At 49.7% G+C, this 20,619-nt stretch overlaps 2 protein-coding genes across 2 annotated transcripts; both read left to right on the top strand.

The window, feature by feature from the left end:
- The first annotated feature begins 1,547 nt into the window (after nucleotides 1-1,547).
- On the top strand, nucleotides 1,548-5,695 carry Krt14 (keratin 14). The gene is made up of 8 exons (XM_051176994.1): nucleotides 1,548-2,112; nucleotides 3,338-3,420; nucleotides 3,929-4,085; nucleotides 4,199-4,360; nucleotides 4,445-4,570; nucleotides 4,665-4,885; nucleotides 4,977-5,041; nucleotides 5,559-5,695. The coding sequence occupies exons 1-8, from the start codon at nucleotides 1,597-1,599 to the stop codon at nucleotides 5,654-5,656; spliced, it is 1,428 nt and encodes a 475-aa protein (XP_051032951.1). The 5' UTR covers nucleotides 1,548-1,596; the 3' UTR covers nucleotides 5,657-5,695.
- Nucleotides 5,696-14,718: 9,023 nt separating this feature from the next.
- Nucleotides 14,719-20,375, top strand: Krt9 (keratin 9). The gene is made up of 8 exons (XM_051176609.1): nucleotides 14,719-15,336; nucleotides 16,404-16,486; nucleotides 16,612-16,768; nucleotides 17,018-17,179; nucleotides 17,765-17,890; nucleotides 18,006-18,229; nucleotides 18,584-19,173; nucleotides 20,356-20,375. Exons 1-8 carry the CDS (start codon nucleotides 14,719-14,721, stop codon nucleotides 20,373-20,375), a joined length of 1,980 nt encoding a protein of 659 aa, XP_051032566.1.
- The last annotated feature ends 244 nt before the right edge of the window (nucleotides 20,376-20,619 follow it).

Genomic DNA, 20,619 nt, shown 5'->3' with positions numbered 1-20,619 from the left:
TGGAGCCCCAGGTTACTCATATCTTTGCTAGTCCTTAGCGAGGCAGATCTGGGGGGAGCCTTCCGCTCAATAGTCTGCCCTAGCCTTGTCTTTTGAGCTCTTAAGCCCTGTTGTGGGGAGGGTGTTGACTTCTGTTTTGGTGGCTGGCAGGGTCAGGTAGGGTTGGCTGTCTGAGGTGCTGCTTCCCTTCTGGAAGCAGATGATACTAAGGAGAGGGTAGGAGGGTTGTTGGGGCCTGTCTGGGAAGATGGGACATACCAGGCAGTCCCAGACACGACCACATTCCTCCCAACATGCCTGCTGGGGTCCACAGGGCTGAGGGGCTGGCAGGAGGGTGTGGGGGACAGGAAGGGGGTGTTTTGCGAGTTTTCCAAGCACATTAGATACGGGATAGCTGAAGCTTGATGTATAAACTCTGAAGCAGAACTAACTGGACTCCTGGGAGATGTCCCCTGTCCCTCGGGGACTCAGGAGTCAGGGACCCTCATGTCTACTTTGCCTGTGCCCTTTGTGCACTCCCTGGTGCCTGTCTTGGGTGACCTTCATGGGGGATCAAAGGCAGGTGACTGAGTCAACTCTCTGCCTCCCACCTCAACTTTCCTGGCATCTGAGGGGACATCTGGGGCTGGAAACAAAAAAGTCTGGCTTGTTCCAGGCATGTGGCCTCACATGCTTTGAGACCAAAATAAGCTCTAACTCTCTGGTCAGACTCCATGCCACACGAAGTTGACAAAAACCTTCAATATCACTGTCCCATTGGGCCCCCAGAGCGCGGACTGCAGTAGAAACAGTGGGCGGGTGCTCTTTGCTCCCACTTTCCAGAAGGACAAACTGAGGCTATGAGAAATGATATATCCCAGGTTGTACCTGACTCTAGGCTCTTTCTCAGTGTCTCTGCCTGAGTCTGTGAGACCTTTGGTGACCTACTAGCTGATAGCACAGGTCTGTGTGAAAGTGTGTGGTGGATATGAGGATCTGAAGCTAGGGTTGAGGGGAACTGCCTGGATTCTGAGCTACCTGGATGGCTGAGGCTGTGGCAGACCCTTAGCATGGTTGGTCCTTAGCAGGTAGTGCTGAGGGCGGCCATGCTAGTGTGCCTCCGCTAGATGCCTGTTTCCTGCTATGGTGGGCTTGCTCTATGTGTAATAAAGGACCCCCCCCCACACACACTTAATGGGAACTAACAGGTCAGCAGGTTTATGGTGTGGTAAGGCCCTACTCTGTCATCCTAGGTGAGGCCAGAACGCGGGTTCCTAAGGGCTGTGGCTCCCAGGGCTTCATGGGAAAGTGTAGCCTGCAGGCCCACCCCTCCCTCCCCTGATGATTCACGCCTGGCGGGACGAGAAAGCCCTAAACACTTCAAACAATGAGTTTCCAGTAAAATATGACAGACATGATGAGGCGGAGGAGAGGCGGGATCTGATGGGGAGTTGGCACTGGCCTGTGGGTGATGAAAGCCAAGGGGAATGGAAAACGCCAGGCCCGCCCCCTACTCACCACTATAAAGCCCCATCGCTCTTTTCTAACTCACCTGAGCAGCGCTCGCTCTCTTCTCTCTGCCGACAAATTTGCTCAGTGCTCATCTCTCTCGACAACATGACCACCTGCAGCCGCCAGTTCACCTCCTCCAGCTCCATGAAGGGCTCCTGTGGCATTGGTGGAGGTTCTAGCCGAATCTCTTCTGTCCTGACTGGAGGATCCTGCCGGGCTCCCAGCACTTATGGGGGCCTGTCAGTCAGCTCCTCTCGCTTCTCCTCTGGGGGAGCCTGTGGGATTGGGAGCAGCTATGGTGGGGGCTTCAGCAGCAGCAGTTTTGGTGGAGGATATGGTGGTGGCATTGGTGGTGGCTTTGGTGGTGGCTTTGGTGGCGGTTTTGGTGGTGGCATTGGTGGTGGCATTGGTGGTGGTGATGGGCTCCTGGTGGGCAGTGAGAAGGTGACCATGCAGAACCTCAATGACCGCCTGGCCAGCTACCTGGACAAGGTGCGTGCCCTGGAGGAGGCCAACACGGACCTGGAGGTGAAGATCCGTGACTGGTACCAGAGGCAGCGGCCCACTGAGATCAAAGACTACAGCCCCTACTTCAAGACCATCGAGGACCTGAAGAGCAAGGTGGGCCAACAGAGCAGCAGGACCTGCCATTCAAGTTTCCTCCAATGCTTCAGATAATCTTTAGACTCAGATAGCACAGCCACCAGTCCCAGATCTTTCTATGGTCCTGAACATCCCCAATAGGGCTGGCCAGTGAGAAGGTAGTGTCTCTTCCTGGCTTTCCCTCATGCTTTTCTGAGCTCGTTTTTTAGCTCACATGAGACCAAAGGTTCCGCCCCTTGACTTCTTTCAGAGGAAGAAGTTGAAGCTTTGAGAGGAGCTGTGACTTGCTAAAGATCCCACAACAGAGGAGGGGCAGACTGAGACTAGAGTGCCAGTGGCCCACCTTCCACTATAGAAGGCAGTTATCTCTCCAGCAGAAGGGAGGAGTGAGGCTCTAACGGGACCCACCACGCTAGACACCCAAACCACTCATTAGCTTGTTAGTCTGGGCTGAGGCTGTCGACGCCCATGCGCTTTGGCACCAGGCGGCCTTTTCCTTCAGACAGACATAGAAAACCCACAGCCACAACTAATCATGGCCCATATATTTATCCCCAACTGGAGAGACCCTGGTGGGATTGTGCTTCCAGAACCCTTCTCTCTCCCCCCTCCCCCTCCTGTTAAAACTGCTTGGCTTTAGTGCCTGGCATACATTATGGAAATTAGACAAGTCCCTGGCAGGAACTCCAGCCAGGCTCAGGGATCCATCTGTCTTCTTTTCACTCTCTCATTTCCTTTTTTTACTAATCCCCCGGGCAAGTTGGGTTTTGTCTCTCAGGAAAGTTCTACCTGAGTTCCATTCCCCATGGACTTAGGAAGGAGTGTGTGTGTGTGTGTGTGTGTGTGTGTGTGTGTGTGTGTGTGTGTGTGGGCTGATAGGGCTGTCCTGTATGGAGAGAAGGATCAGGAAGATGAAGGGTACATAGGAGCCTTAGGGGGACTAAAACACCAAGAGTCATGTTAGGTTTTACAGGTGAGTGATAGCAATAAGACCTAATTCTAGGGCTTTTGAGTCTGGGGGGGCAGACCTAAGCGCAGCTTTTCTGTTGACCAGGAGTCAAAGTCCTGGGTTGAAAATGACTATGTGGTGTTGTCTCTCGGGCTGCTGTGGTGAACAGAGGCTCATGGGATGAGAAGGGCAGGATTCTAGCAACAGCAAAAGAGAAAGGCTAGAGCAGCTTGCAAAGACATTTGTCTACAGATGTCTGTTTAACAAATGGCCCATGGCTTTTCCTTTCTACAGATCCTTGCAGCCACTGTGGACAATGCCAATGTCCTCCTGCAGATTGACAATGCCCGGCTGGCTGCTGATGACTTCCGCACCAAGTGAGTTTTCAGTGTGGTGGCTCAGAGCTTCCAGTGTCTGCAGGGTGGGGCGTTTTGGATCAGGGCTTTCTACCAGAGCTGGATTGTGCCAGGAGAACCCCTTGGGGTGCTTGTAAAAATACAAGACTGTTGGGCTCCACCCTGGGAATTCAGTTATTTGTAACCTAGGTGATTCTGATCCACAGCCAGGTGGAGAGCCATCACTTTAGGGAGGGGTGCTCCAACCTCCCCCACCTGTCCTTATAGTACAGTAGGCTGTCATATTTGGAGGCCTTGAGTCTTATTGGCTGAAGCTCTAAGTGCCTCTTTCAGGTGATTGCCTAATGATTTTTATTCCCTGGACCCTAGGAACGTTCAGACCTAAGCAATCAATGGGCACTGTGTCTAATACCAACTCTCCACAACACCCCTAGGTGCCAACTCTGGGAATAATACACACTGGAAGAAAACAAAGCTTTCAGTGTGGCTGGGATGGGTAGCTCATTCCTTTTCTCTTGGATCATTCTAGATATGAGACAGAACTGAATCTTCGCATGAGCGTGGAGGCCGACATCAACGGCCTACGCCGGGTGCTGGATGAGCTGACCCTGGCCAGAGCCGACCTGGAGATGCAGATTGAGAGCCTGAAGGAGGAGCTGGCCTATCTGAAGAAGAACCATGAGGAGGTGAGGGATAATAGAAAGCCAGTTTAAAAGGGTTGATGGGGAAAAGCACCTCTTTCTAGAAAGCCCTGTCAGCCCTGAGGCTTCTGACTACGGGACCCTTCATGTCTTTGCAGGAGATGGCCTCCATGAGAGGCCAGGTGGGTGGAGATGTCAATGTGGAGATGGATGCAGCTCCTGGTGTGGACCTGAGCCGCATCCTGAATGAGATGCGAGACCAGTATGAGAAGATGGCGGAGAAGAACCGCAAAGATGCGGAGGAATGGTTCTTCACCAAGGTGGGTGTCGTTTGGAGAGGGAAGGGTGCAGACCACAATGCCTTCCAGGGCTTTCTGGTGTGAGTGGTGTTCTCTTTTTCACAGACAGAGGAGCTGAACCGCGAGGTGGCCACCAACAGTGAGCTGGTGCAGAGCGGCAAGAGCGAGATCTCTGAGCTCCGACGCACCATGCAGAACCTGGAGATTGAGCTGCAGTCCCAGCTCAGCATGGTAGGGGTGCTGCTGTACACAGGGGTCGGCCTTGAACTAACTGAAGGGGCATGGCCATTCTCAGTGATCCGCCACCCATTTCTCTCCTTCACAGAAAGCATCCCTGGAGAACAACCTGGAGGAGACCAAAGGCCGCTACTGCATGCAGCTGGCTCAGATCCAGGAAATGATCAGCGGTGTGGAGGAGCAGCTAGCTCAACTGCGCTGTGAGATGGAGCAGCAGAATCAGGAGTACAAGATCCTGCTGGATGTGAAGACTCGTCTGGAACAGGAGATTGCCACTTACCGCCGTCTGCTGGAGGGAGAGGATGCCCAGTGAGTGCCTGGCCCACCCTCTAGTTCATGTCCCTTCTCTTCACAAATGTCCCGAATATGTGTAATGTTCTACCCTGTTCTGCCTTTGCAGCCTCTCATCCACCCAGTTCTCCTCATCCTCCCAGTTCTCCTCTGGTTCTCAGTCTTCCAGAGATGGTAAGACTCTTCCCCATCATGTCTGGGCTCCAGAATACCTTCAGATCTTTCAGCAGATCTAGGACCTAGATTAGGACCTTCTTGGGGGTTAAACTAAGTATTCTTACTCAGCACCCCCTATGAGTCTCTTCAGATAGAAAGAGCCATTTCCTAACTCTCCTGAGGGCTAGGACTGGTGACCTTCACCTTGTTCCTTCAATGGGTGTCTGGATAGACTCCATGGTGATGGAAATCAGCACCACGGACAGCACCAAACGATCCATCTAATCCATTTGGGTTTAATTGGATCTTCTAATGCGATTGGGTTTAGTTGGACGGCACCAGTGGAATGCTCCAGTCTGAGGACACAGACTGTACATGACTACAGGGTGCCCTGGCAGCGGCAGCAGTGGGTGAGGTGGCAATCAGGACAGAGGGCAGCAGGGGACAGTTCACGCCTCAGCTTCTTGGCTTCTCTCCACTTCAGAACACTCCATCTGTCCACCTCCACTAACGCCTTCTCTCTTGCATTCCCCAGTGACCTCCACCAACCGCCAAATCCGCACCAAGGTCATGGATGTGCATGATGGCAAGGTGGTCTCCACCCACGAACAGGTCCTGCGCACCAAGAACTAAGGCTTCTAGCACTGCTTAGGCTTAGGAGGTCCTGTGTGGACCCAGCAGCAGCTGAAAGAGGTCCTTTACTATCCCACACACTTCACCCTTTACTTGACCCTCATCCCTCCTGGCAATCAATAAAGCTTCTTTTTCTGAGTTGCACAATCACTGTCTACCTGGTCATTGTCAAGAGTTGGGGTGGGAGGAATGTGGGAAGCATAGCTTTGGAGCTCAGGCGAGCATCTGGCTTTGGCCTCTGGGACTGGGAGAAAGGGCCTGTGGGAGGACTTGGCTCAGGTCCCAGGTTGGCTCTCACTACCTCAGAAGATACAGATGGCTATGTATACCAGGTCATGGGAGCTGTTAGGGCAGACATGTGTTTCCTCATTCATTTCTTCACACACTCACCAGATATGGAGTGCCTTTAGGTGCCAGGCAATGTGCTAGGTGAAGGATTATTTAAAATAAAAGTGTAAACTTGTCATAATTATCATCATCATCATCATTGTGTGTGAGTCCAGATGTGCATGTGTCAGAGTGTGTCTGTGGAGGTTGGAGGCCGACTTTGGGGAACTGGTTTTCTCCTTCCATGGTGGGTTCTTGTGATGGAACTCAGATGGTCAGGTTTGCATAGTGCTTCTACCTGCTGAGCCATCTCACTGGCCTTAGGTTAAGGATTCTTAATGACTTTGTGGTCCTTTAAGATGACCCTGTAACAGACTTATGAATTTTCTTTGCATATCCTGTCCCCAATTAAGTAAACATCTTTATGTGCAACATTATGGGAGTCTCTAAAACTCTGAACCCAGGGTAATAATTCATGCTCAGTTGGTGGTCTTAGCTCCCAGTTCTGAGGCTGTCTAGAATTGAGTCTATTCTTAGTCAATTTACAGAGGCTCTCAACTTTCCTAATGCTGCCACTCTTTAGGACAATTACTCATGGGGAGATGATCCCCCAACCATAAAATTATTTTCATAACCATAATTTTGCTACTGTTATGAATTGTAAATATCTGATGTGCAATCCCCGTGAAAGGGTCTGTCAATACTCATAGGAGTCTTGGCCCATAGGTTGAGAACCACTGATTTAGAGGAAGTCAATGACCCTCTTTAGGCGTCAGTTTCCATATTTGTAAAATAGGACTGATGACAGTCCTGCTTCCTGGTCTTGGGGATGTTGACTGAAAGCACAACCTATAAGGACATTGTCTAGCACAGTGCCTGGAGTATGTGGGCTTAAGGCACAGCTGTGTTAGCTATTCTGGGTTCTATTCACAACAAGGGCATTTCCAGAGGCTTTTAGAATCGGTCAACTGGTGTCTGACCTTGGCCCTTCTCTGGATTAGTGTCTTTGGAGAGCTTGGCTCTCAGTTTCCTCATTCTACAATAAGAATGAGGGACCTTGTATCTTGTGGTTGATATACAAATCATACAGTTTAAGGTCCAGGCTGACCTCTGAACCTGATGGGTCACACAGGAAGGTGCCTCCAGGAGGAGGCTATGAGTTTAAGGCCAGACAGGGCTCTGTAGTGAAGAGCCTCCCCTTGGTGGATAAGTGACTTTTGCTTTCTCTGTGGCTAAGGAATAAGAAGGGGAGGAGCATTATATGGGTGTGTGACAGAGCTGCCAGGGGTGGGGAGGACTCACTGCTCCCGGCTAGGAAAAGAGTTGGCTAGCTCTGAATCCATTTCAATAGCTTGTTCATTTGGCTGGATAGAGTTGAATGTGGGGGCAGGGGATAAAAAGAGACAGTTTGGACGAGGCAGCTAAAACCCTGGACCTGAAACCCTCAAGTTTGAGTCCTGGGTTCCCATTTTCACCAGCCTTGGAGAATTAGGTCAGGATACCGAATCCACATTCCTGTTTTACAAGGTGGAGGATAAATACCTTCACTACACAGTACTGATGGATTAAATGATTTCATGGAGCCAATGAGCTTAGCATGGTGTGGCTGTGGTAGTACAAGAAGAGGCATTATTAATAAAAGGAATAAAGTGTTGTTGGTGTCCCTTGTCCCTACCTACAATGCCAGGAAAGTCATGACTGACCTATGACTTTGAAACTTTTGATAACTTTTGATCTGAGTCTTGACATCCTGCAGGGCTGAGCTGGGGTGAGCCTTATCTGAAGGTGTACACCCTGGAGCTAAAGGACTGGAACCTTAGGAAGGAGGAAATGCGAGAGAGCTACTTTCAAGATGGGTAGAGGATGGCTCTCCGGCCCTTGAGTAGTGTGGAAAGGGGCTTCATGAGACTTAAATGGATGTTGAGCCCTAGATATCAGGATGCCCACCATAGATGGTGGTTCATACTTGAAGGGCCATGTGGGTTGGGCAGAGAGCAAAATACATCCACACTCACTAGTGGGAATGGAAGCCCAGAATGCTATGGATTGCTTATGGATCTCTAGTCATTACTCTACCAATGATATTTGTGTTTGTCCTGCAAAGGAACCCCCTTTACAGAAATATGGACATGTGAGTTCCTTAGGCTCTAGTGTGCTGGGTAAAATCCTCTGTCCTTGCCTGGATTGCTGCCACTGCTGTTTGGAAGGAACACAGGGAAATGGCAGACTTGCTTAAGGCCACTTGGCTATAAGCAAGCTCAGAATTGGGGAGTGAGGGTAAGTTGAGCTGTGGGCTTGTATTCCAAGGGCCCTGGGAACAAAGGGCAGGCATCACCGCAGTTCTGGAGGTCTCACATGGACAGCCTCATCCCTGATTTTCACCACCACATTCAGCGGGACGAGTAGAGCCAACAACTGATTTATAGTGATGATTAGTGCTCTTATTCACAAGGCTAAAAGGCTACAGCACCCACTGGAGACCTGGGCTCTGCCCCCACCAGTGAATCAGACCAGAAAAATGACTCGATAGCACCGCCTAGTGGAAGCAAGAAACTTGCTTCTCAGAGTCCTGGGGCTAGCCCGATGAGGGTTGAGGTGTGGCACCTCTTTAATGTAATTTGGGAGGAGCTACTTTCTCCACCTACTCTGAACACAGAATGGGGCTGTACAACGTGAATGGAAATCGTCTCTCCAGTCTCCTCTTCTAAGAGAGATTACCCTGCTCCAAGCCATACTGTTTGAACCTGGCTACATCCAGCTTTCAGGTTCCTTGAGGGAGGGGCCATGAGTCCTCAAGAACATCTACTTGACCCAGGCTCTTGATCTTAAGGGGGACCTGGTAGACTGGAAGGATGACCAGATAATCAGGAAGATAGTTGAGACCCCAGTTCATCCAGATGGTTCAAGAGGAAGGGCAGAAGGACACCATTGTAACTGAGAGTCAGGATAAAAATCTTAGAGTGTGTTGGGCTCAACCCAGCAGTTACTCAGTAGGTCATCTAAGCCTCACGTGAAGTTGTAAGCATTTTTTTCTCCCCAAATCCTTTTCTTGATGAAGTTTCCTGCCGTTTAGCCACGATGGATGTCTGATTTGCAATCACTTTACTCTTTCCACACTAGGGCATTTGGTCCCTCTCTCAGGGTGAGCTTGATCACTTCTGCTCACCCCTCACTCAGGTGGCTCTCAGATGACTGACTGCTGCTGATCCCTCCCTGAGACCACGGAGCAGGCTGAACTATGAGCTTCCCATTTGGCCATCAATAACACTTACTTCACTTTTGAGTTTTATATTTACTGGGGGAGTCTGCTTTGTCTTACAGTTGCTCAAGGAGATAAGGCATGCACATTATTGGGGTGTGTGTGTTCACACGTATGTGCACATGTGTGTGAGGGTGCATTTGCATGTGCATATATGTGTAGGCCAAAGGTCAAGGTTGGTTTCTTCCTCAATTGCTCCCATTTACTTTTTAAAAACAATGTCCCTTTCAAGTCTCACCCATTTGGCTAGACCGGCTAGGAATCCCCTTGTCTCTGCACCCCCAACACTGGAGACACAGATGTGCACCTGCCAAACTTGGCTCTTTTACCTGAGATCTCAACTCGGGTTCTTGTGCTTGTGGGGCAGGTTCCTTACTGATGGGGGCTTGTTTACCACTTTAACCTCAGCTCTTAATGCAATGTGTAGAACCCAGTTGGTGCTCAAGGAAAGACACACCGAAATCTACCACAGGAGAGCTAGTCTGAGGTAGAGGGGAAGCAATATTCCTTAAATAGATGGAAGACTCTGGTTTTAGACTCAGAGCACCTTAGTCTGGCAGGGTCTGGCTAGGTGGGGTGAGGGGAGGTGACTATTCGGCAAGTAAGAGTTGCTGTTGACAGATACATGCAGGCACCTCCAGCTGTACATCAACCCTAAGTGCCCACGCGCATAGGAGGCTCATGGAGGGGTGGCCTGTGAGCCAGGACAGGAGCTATGAGTCATGTTTGTGTTCCTTCAGTCAGCATCCAGCCTCAGAATGACTCAGGACCTTCTGGCCCCACCTGAGCTCAAGGACACAGAGTGGTGGGGAGCAAGTGGAGCCAGAAGGGTTGGGTGGCTGGATGCAGGCAAGCAGGAGGCTTCTATAGCCAGAGCCAGGCTGGCCTTGCCTCCTCTTGAGTCCTCATACCCCTAGTACGGGACCAGTTCCCTTGAGTCCTTGCAGTTAGAACCCACTCAGGGTTCCTCTCTCTGTCTCTTAGGTCCCCAAAGTCCTTGATTTAGCTCTATCTATGTTCTGAGGACATGGATTGTATTTGAGAGACTGGTGTGGGGGCCCACTTGTCTAAAGGGATAGGCAAGCAGCAAGCAAGAGGGTTGAATCCAGGTCATCCAGATGATCCAGGAGTGAGGATAAAAATCATACTTAGTGCCACTCACGGTCAGGATAATGTCCCAAGATGTGTTAGGATTTCCCAATATTAGCTGCAGTCTGGACATGGGCAATAGAGACAGAATTTGTTCTTATGGAGACCTGGGAAAGGGTACCCTGAGCTATTCCTTGTTCATTGCCAGGAGGAGTGGGAGGTAGTGATGAGAGGGCAAACCCCAAGCCCTGCCACACAGCCAGGAAGAGGCCTTAAACTCAGTCCAGGACAGTTAACTTCCTCATCCCTGGCACCATCTTTTCAATGCCAGACAGAGCTGGAAGAAGGGAGGAGATGGTGAAAAATTGTAGAACCGATATACGTCTGGTTCATAGGAGTTACCCAGCATGGTTGGCTCCTCCTTGGGTTGAAAGTAGAACCAGATGTGGAGAGGAGAAGAAAGGATGGGAAGGAAGGTGGATGTGGGGAGGAGAGGATGTGGTGGGGTTAGGCACTGGGAGGAGGGAGAATAGGAAGGAGAGTAGATGAGGGGGGAGGGCAAAGGGGACAGAATGAACGCACATGGACGATTGGGCTTTCATACTGGCTCCCTCCATCATGTAATGTATTTGTGCTCCTGGCAGCTCAGCATGCAAGGACTTCCCATGGGGAAACTGAGGCCGAACCACAAGGGTGGCCCAGCCGTGCCTCACTGGCAAGACACTGTTGTTTTCACTGTGATGTCCCAGGAGACTCAGTGGGGAGGACTCCATCTCAGGGGTAGAGGCACTGGAGCCACATACAGACATGACCCAGATGCAGGAGAAAGGCCTGTGTCTGCTTTGAATTCAGATGGGAAGGGATGTTTAGGGATTCCTGGATCCAGGCAGAGCACGGTCCAGATAGGTGTAACCTTCAGGGAAAAGCAAGTAGATGCCAGTCATCCCAGAACTTTGGAGTCTGAAGCAGGAGAATCAGGAACTCAAGGTCAGCTATAATAGTTAGACCCTACAACAAAACCAAGCCAAGCCAAGCCTAGCTAAGCCAAGCCAAGCTAACAGAATGCATTTGCTAAGACCAGGGTCACAGAAGGGCTGCTCTCCCTGAAGCTGCCCATCTCAACTTGGCCAACATGTCCTCCACCAGTTTAAGCCCTGGGACTTGGAGTTTCCATCCAATGAGACTGGTGATGTTAGCGTGCCTGTGGCAAAGCGGGGTGGTGGTGGTGGTGGTGGTGGGGTGATGGGGTGGGGGGGGAGGGCATCAGAATGGGTCTGAGCCTTGGATCACATTGAGGACAGGTCTTGGGTGTTTTCCAGTGGAATCTGGCAGGAATGTGGGCAGAGATTTAGAGCCATCAAGAAGTGAGGACAGTGACCAGACTCACCACTAGCCTTGGTCTAAGAGTTTCTCAAGTGTTAGACTTGCAAAAACCTGCTATTAACATTCAGTTCTACTTAATTGTCTATTTTAATGAACATACTCTGCACTACCAATTTAAATATTTACTTCACTCATTTTGGTAAACTAGCTCTCTTTTCATTTTAACAAGCATATTTGTTACAGAAAAATTTGTTACAAGCATATTTACTACAGAAAAAAAAAAGAGGAAACTGAGTATCAATTGCCATTTATACTGTCAATGAGGCAGACATGTCTAACTAGATGCTATTATTTCCTGCAGGTTCTGAGCCAGGATGGGCTTAATTTGATTGGCTAGGATGATTGACAGGTGTGGAGGCTGCTAAGGGGACTACAGTGCTGACTGAGATTTCTTTCCTGGAGAATCAGGAACATAGCAAACGAAATGCTTTTCTTGCCATGTGACCAGTGTTTTTGCTGTCATTTTGGCAGGGTCTTGTTATGTATCCCAGGCTGGTCTCCAACTTGCAATTCTCCTGCCTCCGCTCCTGGAATGCTCGATTCTGTTACTGAACATAGTCTCCACATATCATCCAGAAGCATCTCTCATATGCTACTCTTTATACTACCATCCAGAGACCCTCTTCTAGACCCTTGCTAGGAGGAGACTTGTACCACTCAGCCACACCTCCAAGGCTTCAGGCCCTTGTCAACCCTCGTGAACTTTTTTCCTATTTCCTGTTCTCTCCCAGCCCTGGACATCCGTTTGAAATGACTGGTTCTTTCCCTTTTATTCTGTTTTATTGGGATCTTACTTTGACCAGCATGGGGTTTGGGCACTGGGGCATGTGCAAGATGAGCAGGTACAGGCTTAGAGAAGGTCCTGCTGAGGTCGGGGAGGGGAGGAATCCTTGCTGCAATGGGGGTGCTGCTGGTGGTGGTAGGGGCCCTAAGAGGCAAGGTGAGAGCTCAGAACTGGACAGAGGACTAAGTGGGAATTAAGAGGAGGAGCCCTTAGGGAGAGGAGGCACACAGGTTTGCTCAGGAGGCTTCCTGGAAGAAGAGGCACACAGGTTTTCTCAGGGAGGCTTCCTGGAAGAGGAGGCACACAGGTTTGCTAGCAGTGAGTAGGAGTTTACTGAACAGAGGAGATAAGAGGGAACATTTTGGTGGGAAAGGAACTGTAGGAGTTCAGGGGTCCTGTAAGGAGCTTCACGAGATTTGGTAGTTTTTTTGGAGAACGGGATGCAAAACTGGGGACTGGCCTTGAATGCCAGAAGCATGGATCTTGTCTTAAGGGAAGCCAGAGGAGAGACATTAGAAAGGTCATCTCAGGGGCAGGTCAAAAGGTCCAGGGGGCTGACAAGATGGCTCAGTGGGGTAAAGGCACAAACCTGGAGAGCTGAGCTCGGACCTCAGAACTGGAGTGAAAGAAGGGAGCCCACTCTATAGTCATCTCCTATCTGTACTTGTGCACCAAGACAGGTGCATTTCCCCCATCAGAACACACACACTGATTAATTAATGGGTTGAAGATTTAAAAACAGTCAAGAGGTATGGGAGGAGCAAGGAGAGCTGTTAGAAGCTGACATCTCAGAACCAAGGGTCAGTATCAGTGAGGGGGGGGACTTAAGCAGGTGAATGATCAGAAGCAATCGTTCTTAAGCCTCTCTCATGCCTTCTTTCTTGAGATGGGCAAATCACACTTTGGAGGCGAGAACAGAGGCCCAGCATAGAGATCAAGTTATCACACATCCAGGGAGCAGAGTCGGGACTGTGTCCAGGTTATCTGGCAGCAGAGCCCATAGCCTCTTTAAAAAAATCTCCTTTGGCACTGGTGACCAGAATAAGTGTGATGTTCTATCAAGAGTAAGGGAGAGTGACATCCTGGTATCCTGCCACCCCCAGGGTTGAGCATAAGACAGGCACCCAACCAAGAGAAAGTCATTATATTCACTGTGGGGCTCTGTAAGAAGAATCAGGTCAGAGGCTGGGAAGATGAATCAGGGGACAAGGTGTTTGCCATGCAAAGACAATGGCCTGAGTTTGATGACCAGCACCTGTGTAGAAAGCTGGTCATAGCCGTGGAATCCTACACAGTGCACTGTGGAACCAGTGCCGGGAAGTCAGAGAGAGAAGGATCCTTGTGGCTTATTGGCCAGGTAGTTTTGATGAATCAGTGAGCTCCAGGGTTAGTGAGAGACCCTGCCTCTGACAATAAGGTGGGTAGTGACAACTCTGGCCTTCACATGTGTATATACATGTGTACACATATGCAACACACTCAAAAAAACACACACACACACACACACACACACACACACACACACACACACACACACGAGGCCAGACAGTCCCATCGTGCTCCTGTTGTAAAGTCATCCAGCAGTAACAAGGGTGTATTTATTGGGTTTGCCATCTTCTCACAGTCATCCATGTGAACGCTGCATGCTATTCTGGAACTCTGGAGGATGCACAGCTATGCACCTATCTCCATCTTTTGGTCACAGCACCATCTCAGCATGTTCTAAGAGCAGAGCCCTCCCTGTTCTGTACCACGGCCGCAGCTGGATCCATAGTGATGAACACCAGGCATGGGCAGAGTGAGTTTAGAGAATGACAATCAACCTTGATCTTAGGTACTCAGAGGGCTGAGTGTTAGACCTGTTGTCAAGGTCAGCCAGACACCAGACTGTAGGATATAGGTCACCCCCTCTGCAACAGGGCTGATTTATGGGGCCCTTGACAGCCTAATATCATTAAATTGCCCCACACAATGGAGAGAGGCTGGGCTGCTGACGGGCAGTCACCAAGGGACGCAGAGCCTGGGGCTTCCTTGCTGCTCCCATACCCTAGACCTTCTCTAAGTCTATTTTTTTGAGGGGGGAAAGCTGGCACAGAGTGAGGGCACACCTAGGCGTGCCACCTTTAGCAAGGGTATAAGAAGGTAGCTCCAGGGATGGTTCAGTACCCAGCAACCCTAAGATCGCTTCCTGCCTACTGACTCCGGCAGGCAGGCAGCATCATGAGTTGCAGACAGATCTCATCTTTCTGGAGTCGCAGCAGCAGCAGCAGCGGCTGTGGCGGTGGAGGCAGAAAGGGCAGCGGGAGCAGCATGCAGTCTTCTTTCAGTCGCTCCTCCAGGGTTGGTGGAGGAGGCGGCCGCTTTAGCTCTTCCAGTGGTTTTGGTGGGGGTGGCCTTGCAGCCTGTGGAAGTTTTGGCTCTAGCTATGGTGGAGGAGCTGGAGGGGGCTTTAGTGCAGGGAGTTCCTGCAGTATGTTTGGGGGAGGTTCTAGGGGCTTCGGTGGTGGCTCTGGCGGTGGCTTTGGCGGTGGCTTCGGTGGTGGCTCTGGAGGTGGCTTCGGTGGTGGCTCTGGAGGTGGCTTCGGTGGTGGCTCTGGAGGTGGCTTCGGTGGTGGCTCTGGAGGTGGTGAAGGTGGTATTCTGAATACCAATGAGAAGGCTGTCATGCAGAATCTCAATTCCCGTCTGGCCGCCTACATGGATAAAGTACAGGAGTTGGAGGAGGCCAACACCTCCCTAGAGAAGCAGATCCAGGAATGGTATTCAAAGAAGGGGCCCAGAATCTTCCATAAGGACTACTCTCATTTCTACAACACTATCGAAGACCTGAAGGACAGGGTATGTACATGGATCAAATCTCTCTTTTTCTCTCTCTCTCTGTCTGGCCTGTCTTCCCTTCCTTCCCTTCCTTCCCTCCTTTCCCAGCCTTTCTCATGAAAAGGAAAGATGCTAGAGTCCAAGCAAAGCCATGCTTGGATTTTCATCAGAAGCAAACTTGTGTTTGGTTTCTAAGGTCTTAGGGGTTTGGGTTTGGATTTGAACTTTGGTATTTCATTTTGAGTTTGGGCAGAGCAGGGAGGAAGCTTGTATTAACACTAGGGATCTGACTGGAGGGTTCTTTGATCTGGTTTCAAGTCAGCCTTATTCTTCTTTTCCTATTTATCTTGGGCTCTCAGAGCTCTTCTTAATCTTTTTAGGTCCTTAGGACTCAGGAATGTAGGCTTGTTGATCAGTGATGTAAAGAATCTCTAGTTGTGAGGATGATACTCATCCATCCATCCATCCATCCATCCATCCACATACCCGCTGACTAACTTAAGTGGATGACTACCCTCTGTGTTGCCTTGAGTAGCCATAGAGAAAGCCCACACTCAGCCTCCACCCTAATGGAGTCCACGGTTGGGTTTCTTACTGTTCTCACTCATCCCTCCTGCTTTTATATATTTTTATTTCTGAATGTGCTGTTTCTCCAGCTGTAGATCTCTTCCATCCATCTACTCACATGAAATCTTAGCTGTCCTTCAGGACCTCGTTCAATTGTCATGTCCTTTCCAAAGTCTTTCCTGGTTTCGCAAGATGGCCAAAGCTACTTCTCCTTTTCATGACTCTTTTGGGATAATTTAGAATCTGTGTCAATGGTGGGCTCCTTGGTATTTGTCCTAGACCCTCCACTGACTTTGCAGAAGATCTTCAAATATTTGCTGAATGGATGATGACCACCCTGGGCACATCTGAGGAAGGCTGTGCGGGTGCCATGTCACATACAAGCTGATGGAAAAGTCCTCTTGCTTCTTGAACACCTTGCATGTGATTATCTCCTCTGCTGGCTATGTCTGGCCTCTTCCTCTCTCTGAAGTTGGTCATATTAAGGGAAAAAATCCTATTCATGCAACCTTATCTTTCAGATTGTGGATCTTACAACAAGGAACAACAGAACACTCCTGGACATGGACAACACTCGCATGACTATGGATGACTTCAGAGTTAAGTAAGTCCCTTCCCTTCTCCCTATACTGATGCTTTTTCTCCCTCATCCCCAATTTGCAGAGCTCTGGAGGTCCCAGTAGGATCTAGTACCCTCTTGATCATTCTCTACCCATGGTTGGCCTCCAGGTTTGAAATGGAGCAGACCTTGCGGCAAGGGGTGGATGCTGATATTAATGGCCTGCAGAAGGTGTTGGAAGGTATGAAGATGGAGAAAGCTGATCTGGAGATACAGCTTGATACCCTGGATGATGAGCTGAAGGCCATTAAGAAGAATCACCAGGAGGTAGGTTACTGTGTCTGTGGCTTAGTGGGTACAGGGACAACAGAAGGATGGGGATAGCACAGGGTGCTGTGGAGCACTGACAGCACTCTCAATGGGGACACGCCTTCCAGCATGGGTTGCAGTGGCAGTCATGTTTTGATTTCATGATGCTCTTCCTCTTTTGCACTCTGAGAGGACTTGTGGGAGAAGGTTGAATGACACAGGAAGGATCCCGCTCCAACCTCCTGTCTTCTTCTTCTTCCCTGGCAGGAGATGAAGCAGCTGACAGGCCAGAATGATGGAGATGTTAGTGTGGAGATAAATGTTGCCCCTAGCACAGATCTCACCCAGATCCTCAACGACATGCGTGAAGAGTACGAGCAACTCATTTCTAAGAACCGCCAGGACATTGAGCAACACTATGAGTCCAAGGTGAGCAGAGTGGGTTGCCTATTCAGTTCTCTAACCCTGCTCTTCCAGGTGTCCTTCTACTTCCTTCCTTCCTCTTCTCATCTCTTTATCCTTCTATCTCTTCATCTCTCAGCATAGCTCTAGATATCTATCCATTCTCCAATGGACACCACACATTATTCATTTGCCACACACAGATGCAACTGTGAAGTGGTTCAACATGCAGAGAGTGGGCAACTTACTATAATCCTATGTGATAGAAGACTCTAGTAGAGACACATAGCATCTTCCAGAGTACAGAGTTTCATGTCTGCTCCCTTCCTCCCCGGTTCTCCAAAACTTGGCACAGAGTCTGGCATATAAAGGCAAGCCATTGTGCATGTATTCAAGAAGCAAGATTAGAAAGGTGGCTTTGGGACATAGTATGAAGGGCTTTGAAATCTTGCTGAAAAGGAATATGATGTCTAGAGAATTGATGTCCAGAATCCAATGGCTTGGTCTCAGCTTTGCTTGGTTTTAACGGGAAAGACCCTGGTGAGTGAAGCACAGTATTTCCCACAGATGCTCTTGGCTCCACCTGTTCCTAACTGAGCCTTTGCTTTGCAGATGACCCAGATTGAACAAGAAGTGACAAACAGTGGCCAAGAGATGGAGAGCAACATGAAGGAAGTGTCCCAGCTCCAGCACAATATCCAGGAGTTGGACATCGAGCTGCAGACTCAGCTTAGCACGGTTGGTAGTCCTGCTCCAGGCTCACTGCCAGGGCAGGGCATGAGATGGCTTTACAGAATCCTCAGCAGGGGCCAGGATTGCAACATTCCTCATAAAGTCTCCTCTTGCTCCCTAGAAATCGGCCCTGGAGAAGGCTTTGGAAGACACAAAGAACCGCTACTGTGGCCAGCTGCAACAGATCCAGGAACAGATCAGTCAGGTGGAGGCCCAGCTTGCTGAGGTCCGGGCTGAAACTGAGTGTCAGAACCAGGAATATGGCATTCTGCTATGCATCAAGACAAGGCTGGAAAAAGAAATTGAGACTTACCGCAACCTCCTTGAAGGCGGCCAGCAAGACTTGTAGGTTCTCAGGAGTCTGTAGACTCAAGAGTATGGAATCTTGTAGGAGTCCTTAAGTTTCTGACACCATTTCTAGCCTTTCTAATAGAAGCTGCTAGATAAATTCTTATATGCAAGGGTCTGATGGATTGAGGACTTCATCCCGTCTCTCTCTCTCTCTCTCTCTCTCTCTCTCTCTCTCTCTCTGTGTGTGTGTGTATGCGTGTGTGTCTCGGGGGAGCACTCAGGGCTTTTGAGTGTTGGAAACTAGAATGGTAACAACTTGAGAAAGAGATGCTTCAGTTCATACTTGAGCCTTGATTCAGTCCAGGGTTGTCCTTTCATATGTACCTATGTGTTTTCCTTTATCCTTAGTGAATCTTCTGGAGCTGGACAAATTGGCTTTGGAGGTGGCAAAGGAAGACAAAGAGGAAGTGGGGGCAGCTATGGAGGAGGAAGTGGGGGTGGCCATGGAGGAGGAAGTGGAGGCAGCTATGGAGGAGGAAGTGGAGGCAGCTATGGAGGAGGAAGTGGGGGCAGCTATGGAGGAGGAAGTGGGGGCAGCTATGGAGGAGGAAGTGGGGGTGGCCAAGGTGGAAAAAGTGGAGGTAGCCACGGAGGAGGAAGTGGAGGAAGCTATGGTGGAGGAGGAAGCAGTTCTGGGGGAGGCAGTGGAGGAAGCTATGGTGGAGGAAGTGGATCCAGGGGTGGAAGTGGAGGTGGCCAAAGTAGAGGAGGTGGCTCCAAGGGAGGAAGTGGAGGCAGCCATGGTGGAGGAAGTGGTTCTGGAGGAGGAAGTGGAGGCAGCCATGGTGGAGGAAGCGGTTCTGGAGGAGGAAGTAGAGGCAGCTATGGTGGAGGAAGTGGTTCTGGAGGAGGAAGTGGAGGCAGCCATGGTGGAGGAGATAGAAGACCCTCTCAGTCCCAGTCCTCAAAGTCTGCCGACTGTGATGATGACTCCCAAGGTAAGGAGTTACTGAATTCACAGTCCTGTGCACCTAGGCAACTACCTCTTTTCTGTGTCTTTGGACTCCTGAGTAGAAATGGATTTTAGGAAAGTCTCTAGTATAGACTCTTACCTGGTCCTTAATTGACCATTGAATGGAATTAAATCTGCAAATGGTCTGGGTTGAAAGTTGTGCACTGTCATGCACATTTCTACTGCAGCCTCTAGATAACTTTTATTTATGGAAAATGAAGTTCGGAAGAAGCAAGTTATTTCCTCATAGCCATGCACTTTCCAAATGATGGGTGCAGCACTGTGGGGCTCTACGGCCAGTGTCTTCAGTCACCATTAGGATAGACAGCCTGGATCAATGACAACACATGGGAAAAGATGTTCAGGGGCCTTAGTCAGTGGTCAGTCAGTATAACCAGTGCATGGCACACTGTTGAAGGGAGCATATCACTGGTGCCATCATCTACCCCTAAGAGGGACTCATGCGGGCGAGGTGGCCTCTAGGTCATGAAATAATTTCTATGTACAAATTGAATTACTACAGTAAAATTCAGTATCTGGGTTGGAGAGATAGCTCAGCAGTTAAGAGAACTTGCTGCTTTTGTAGAGGACCTGGGTTCAATCCTCAGTATCCATGGTGGTTCACAACCCTCTAGAATTTTAGTACCAGGGGATCCCATGGCCTTTTCTGACTTCTGAGAGCACCAGGCACACAGACAGGGCATATACATACATGGAGGCAAAATACCCATGTAAATAAATAAATAAATAAATAAATAAATAAATAAATAAATCCACTGAGCTTTAAGCTATGGTTTCATCTTTAAAAACTCCAAAATGATGTTACAGTAAACAACTTACTACCAACACTGCAATGTATAGTTCAGAGAAGCCTTTAGGTATCAGGGAACGGTTCCTTTACAAGGTATCTCGTGTGTTTGCATGTCCAGTTGCTTTGCAGGGGCACAGATGTGCACCTAGGGATCAGGTTGTGGTTATCTTTGCCTGAGTAACCACAGAATCTACTGACAAGTCTGTGGGATGGTGAAGGGGGCTGGTCCATGGGCTCCCCATCCTCAGAGTTGCTGCAGGAGAGACTGGGCTTCTTGCTTCTAGTTTCTTCATCTTTCTTTAAGTCTCCACCCAAAGTCTCTCTCTTTAGTGCTGTCTCCTTTCCACCCTTCCACAGGCTACCAGATGCGATACTAGAACCCTGGCCAACTTTCCCCATCCATCCCCAGCTGAGACTGCCCCAGGAGGGCAGAACCTACATGAAGCATGCTTACTGTATCCTGACATCAAGACTAGTTGGCAACAGGTCGGAGTCCCTATTTGGAACTGGATGGAGTTGGCATTGTGCCTCTGGACATCTATTAGCTGTGTCCCTTACTGGGGAGGCTTTATGGCTGGGGAGAACTTGATTCTTCCATGTGTCCCAGGGGTGGCTCCACCC

Source organism: Phodopus roborovskii, unplaced genomic scaffold (genome assembly GCF_943737965.1).
Source record: "Phodopus roborovskii unplaced genomic scaffold, PHOROB, whole genome shotgun sequence".
Lineage (NCBI taxonomy): Eukaryota > Metazoa > Chordata > Mammalia > Rodentia > Cricetidae > Phodopus > Phodopus roborovskii.
Note: the sequence above shows the minus strand (reverse complement) of the source record. Positions and strands in the feature narration are given on the sequence as shown.

Bases quoted from the DNA above. Each gene is read 5' to 3' on its own strand.
- Krt14 (XM_051176994.1), top strand. From the start codon at position 1,597: ATGACCACCTGCAGCCGCCAGTTCACCTCCTCCAGCTCCATGAAGGGC. The intron at 2,113-3,337 runs GTGGGCCAACAG...TCCTTTCTACAG, and splicing joins TCGAGGACCTGAAGAGCAAG to ATCCTTGCAGCCACTGTGGA. The intron at 4,571-4,664 runs GTAGGGGTGCTG...TCTCCTTCACAG, and splicing joins TGCAGTCCCAGCTCAGCATG to AAAGCATCCCTGGAGAACAA.
- Krt9 (XM_051176609.1), top strand. From the start codon at position 14,719: ATGAGTTGCAGACAGATCTCATCTTTCTGGAGTCGCAGCAGCAGCAGC. The intron at 15,337-16,403 runs GTATGTACATGG...CTTATCTTTCAG, and splicing joins TCGAAGACCTGAAGGACAGG to ATTGTGGATCTTACAACAAG. The intron at 19,174-20,355 runs GTAAGGAGTTAC...ACCCTTCCACAG, and splicing joins CTGTGATGATGACTCCCAAG to GCTACCAGATGCGATACTAG.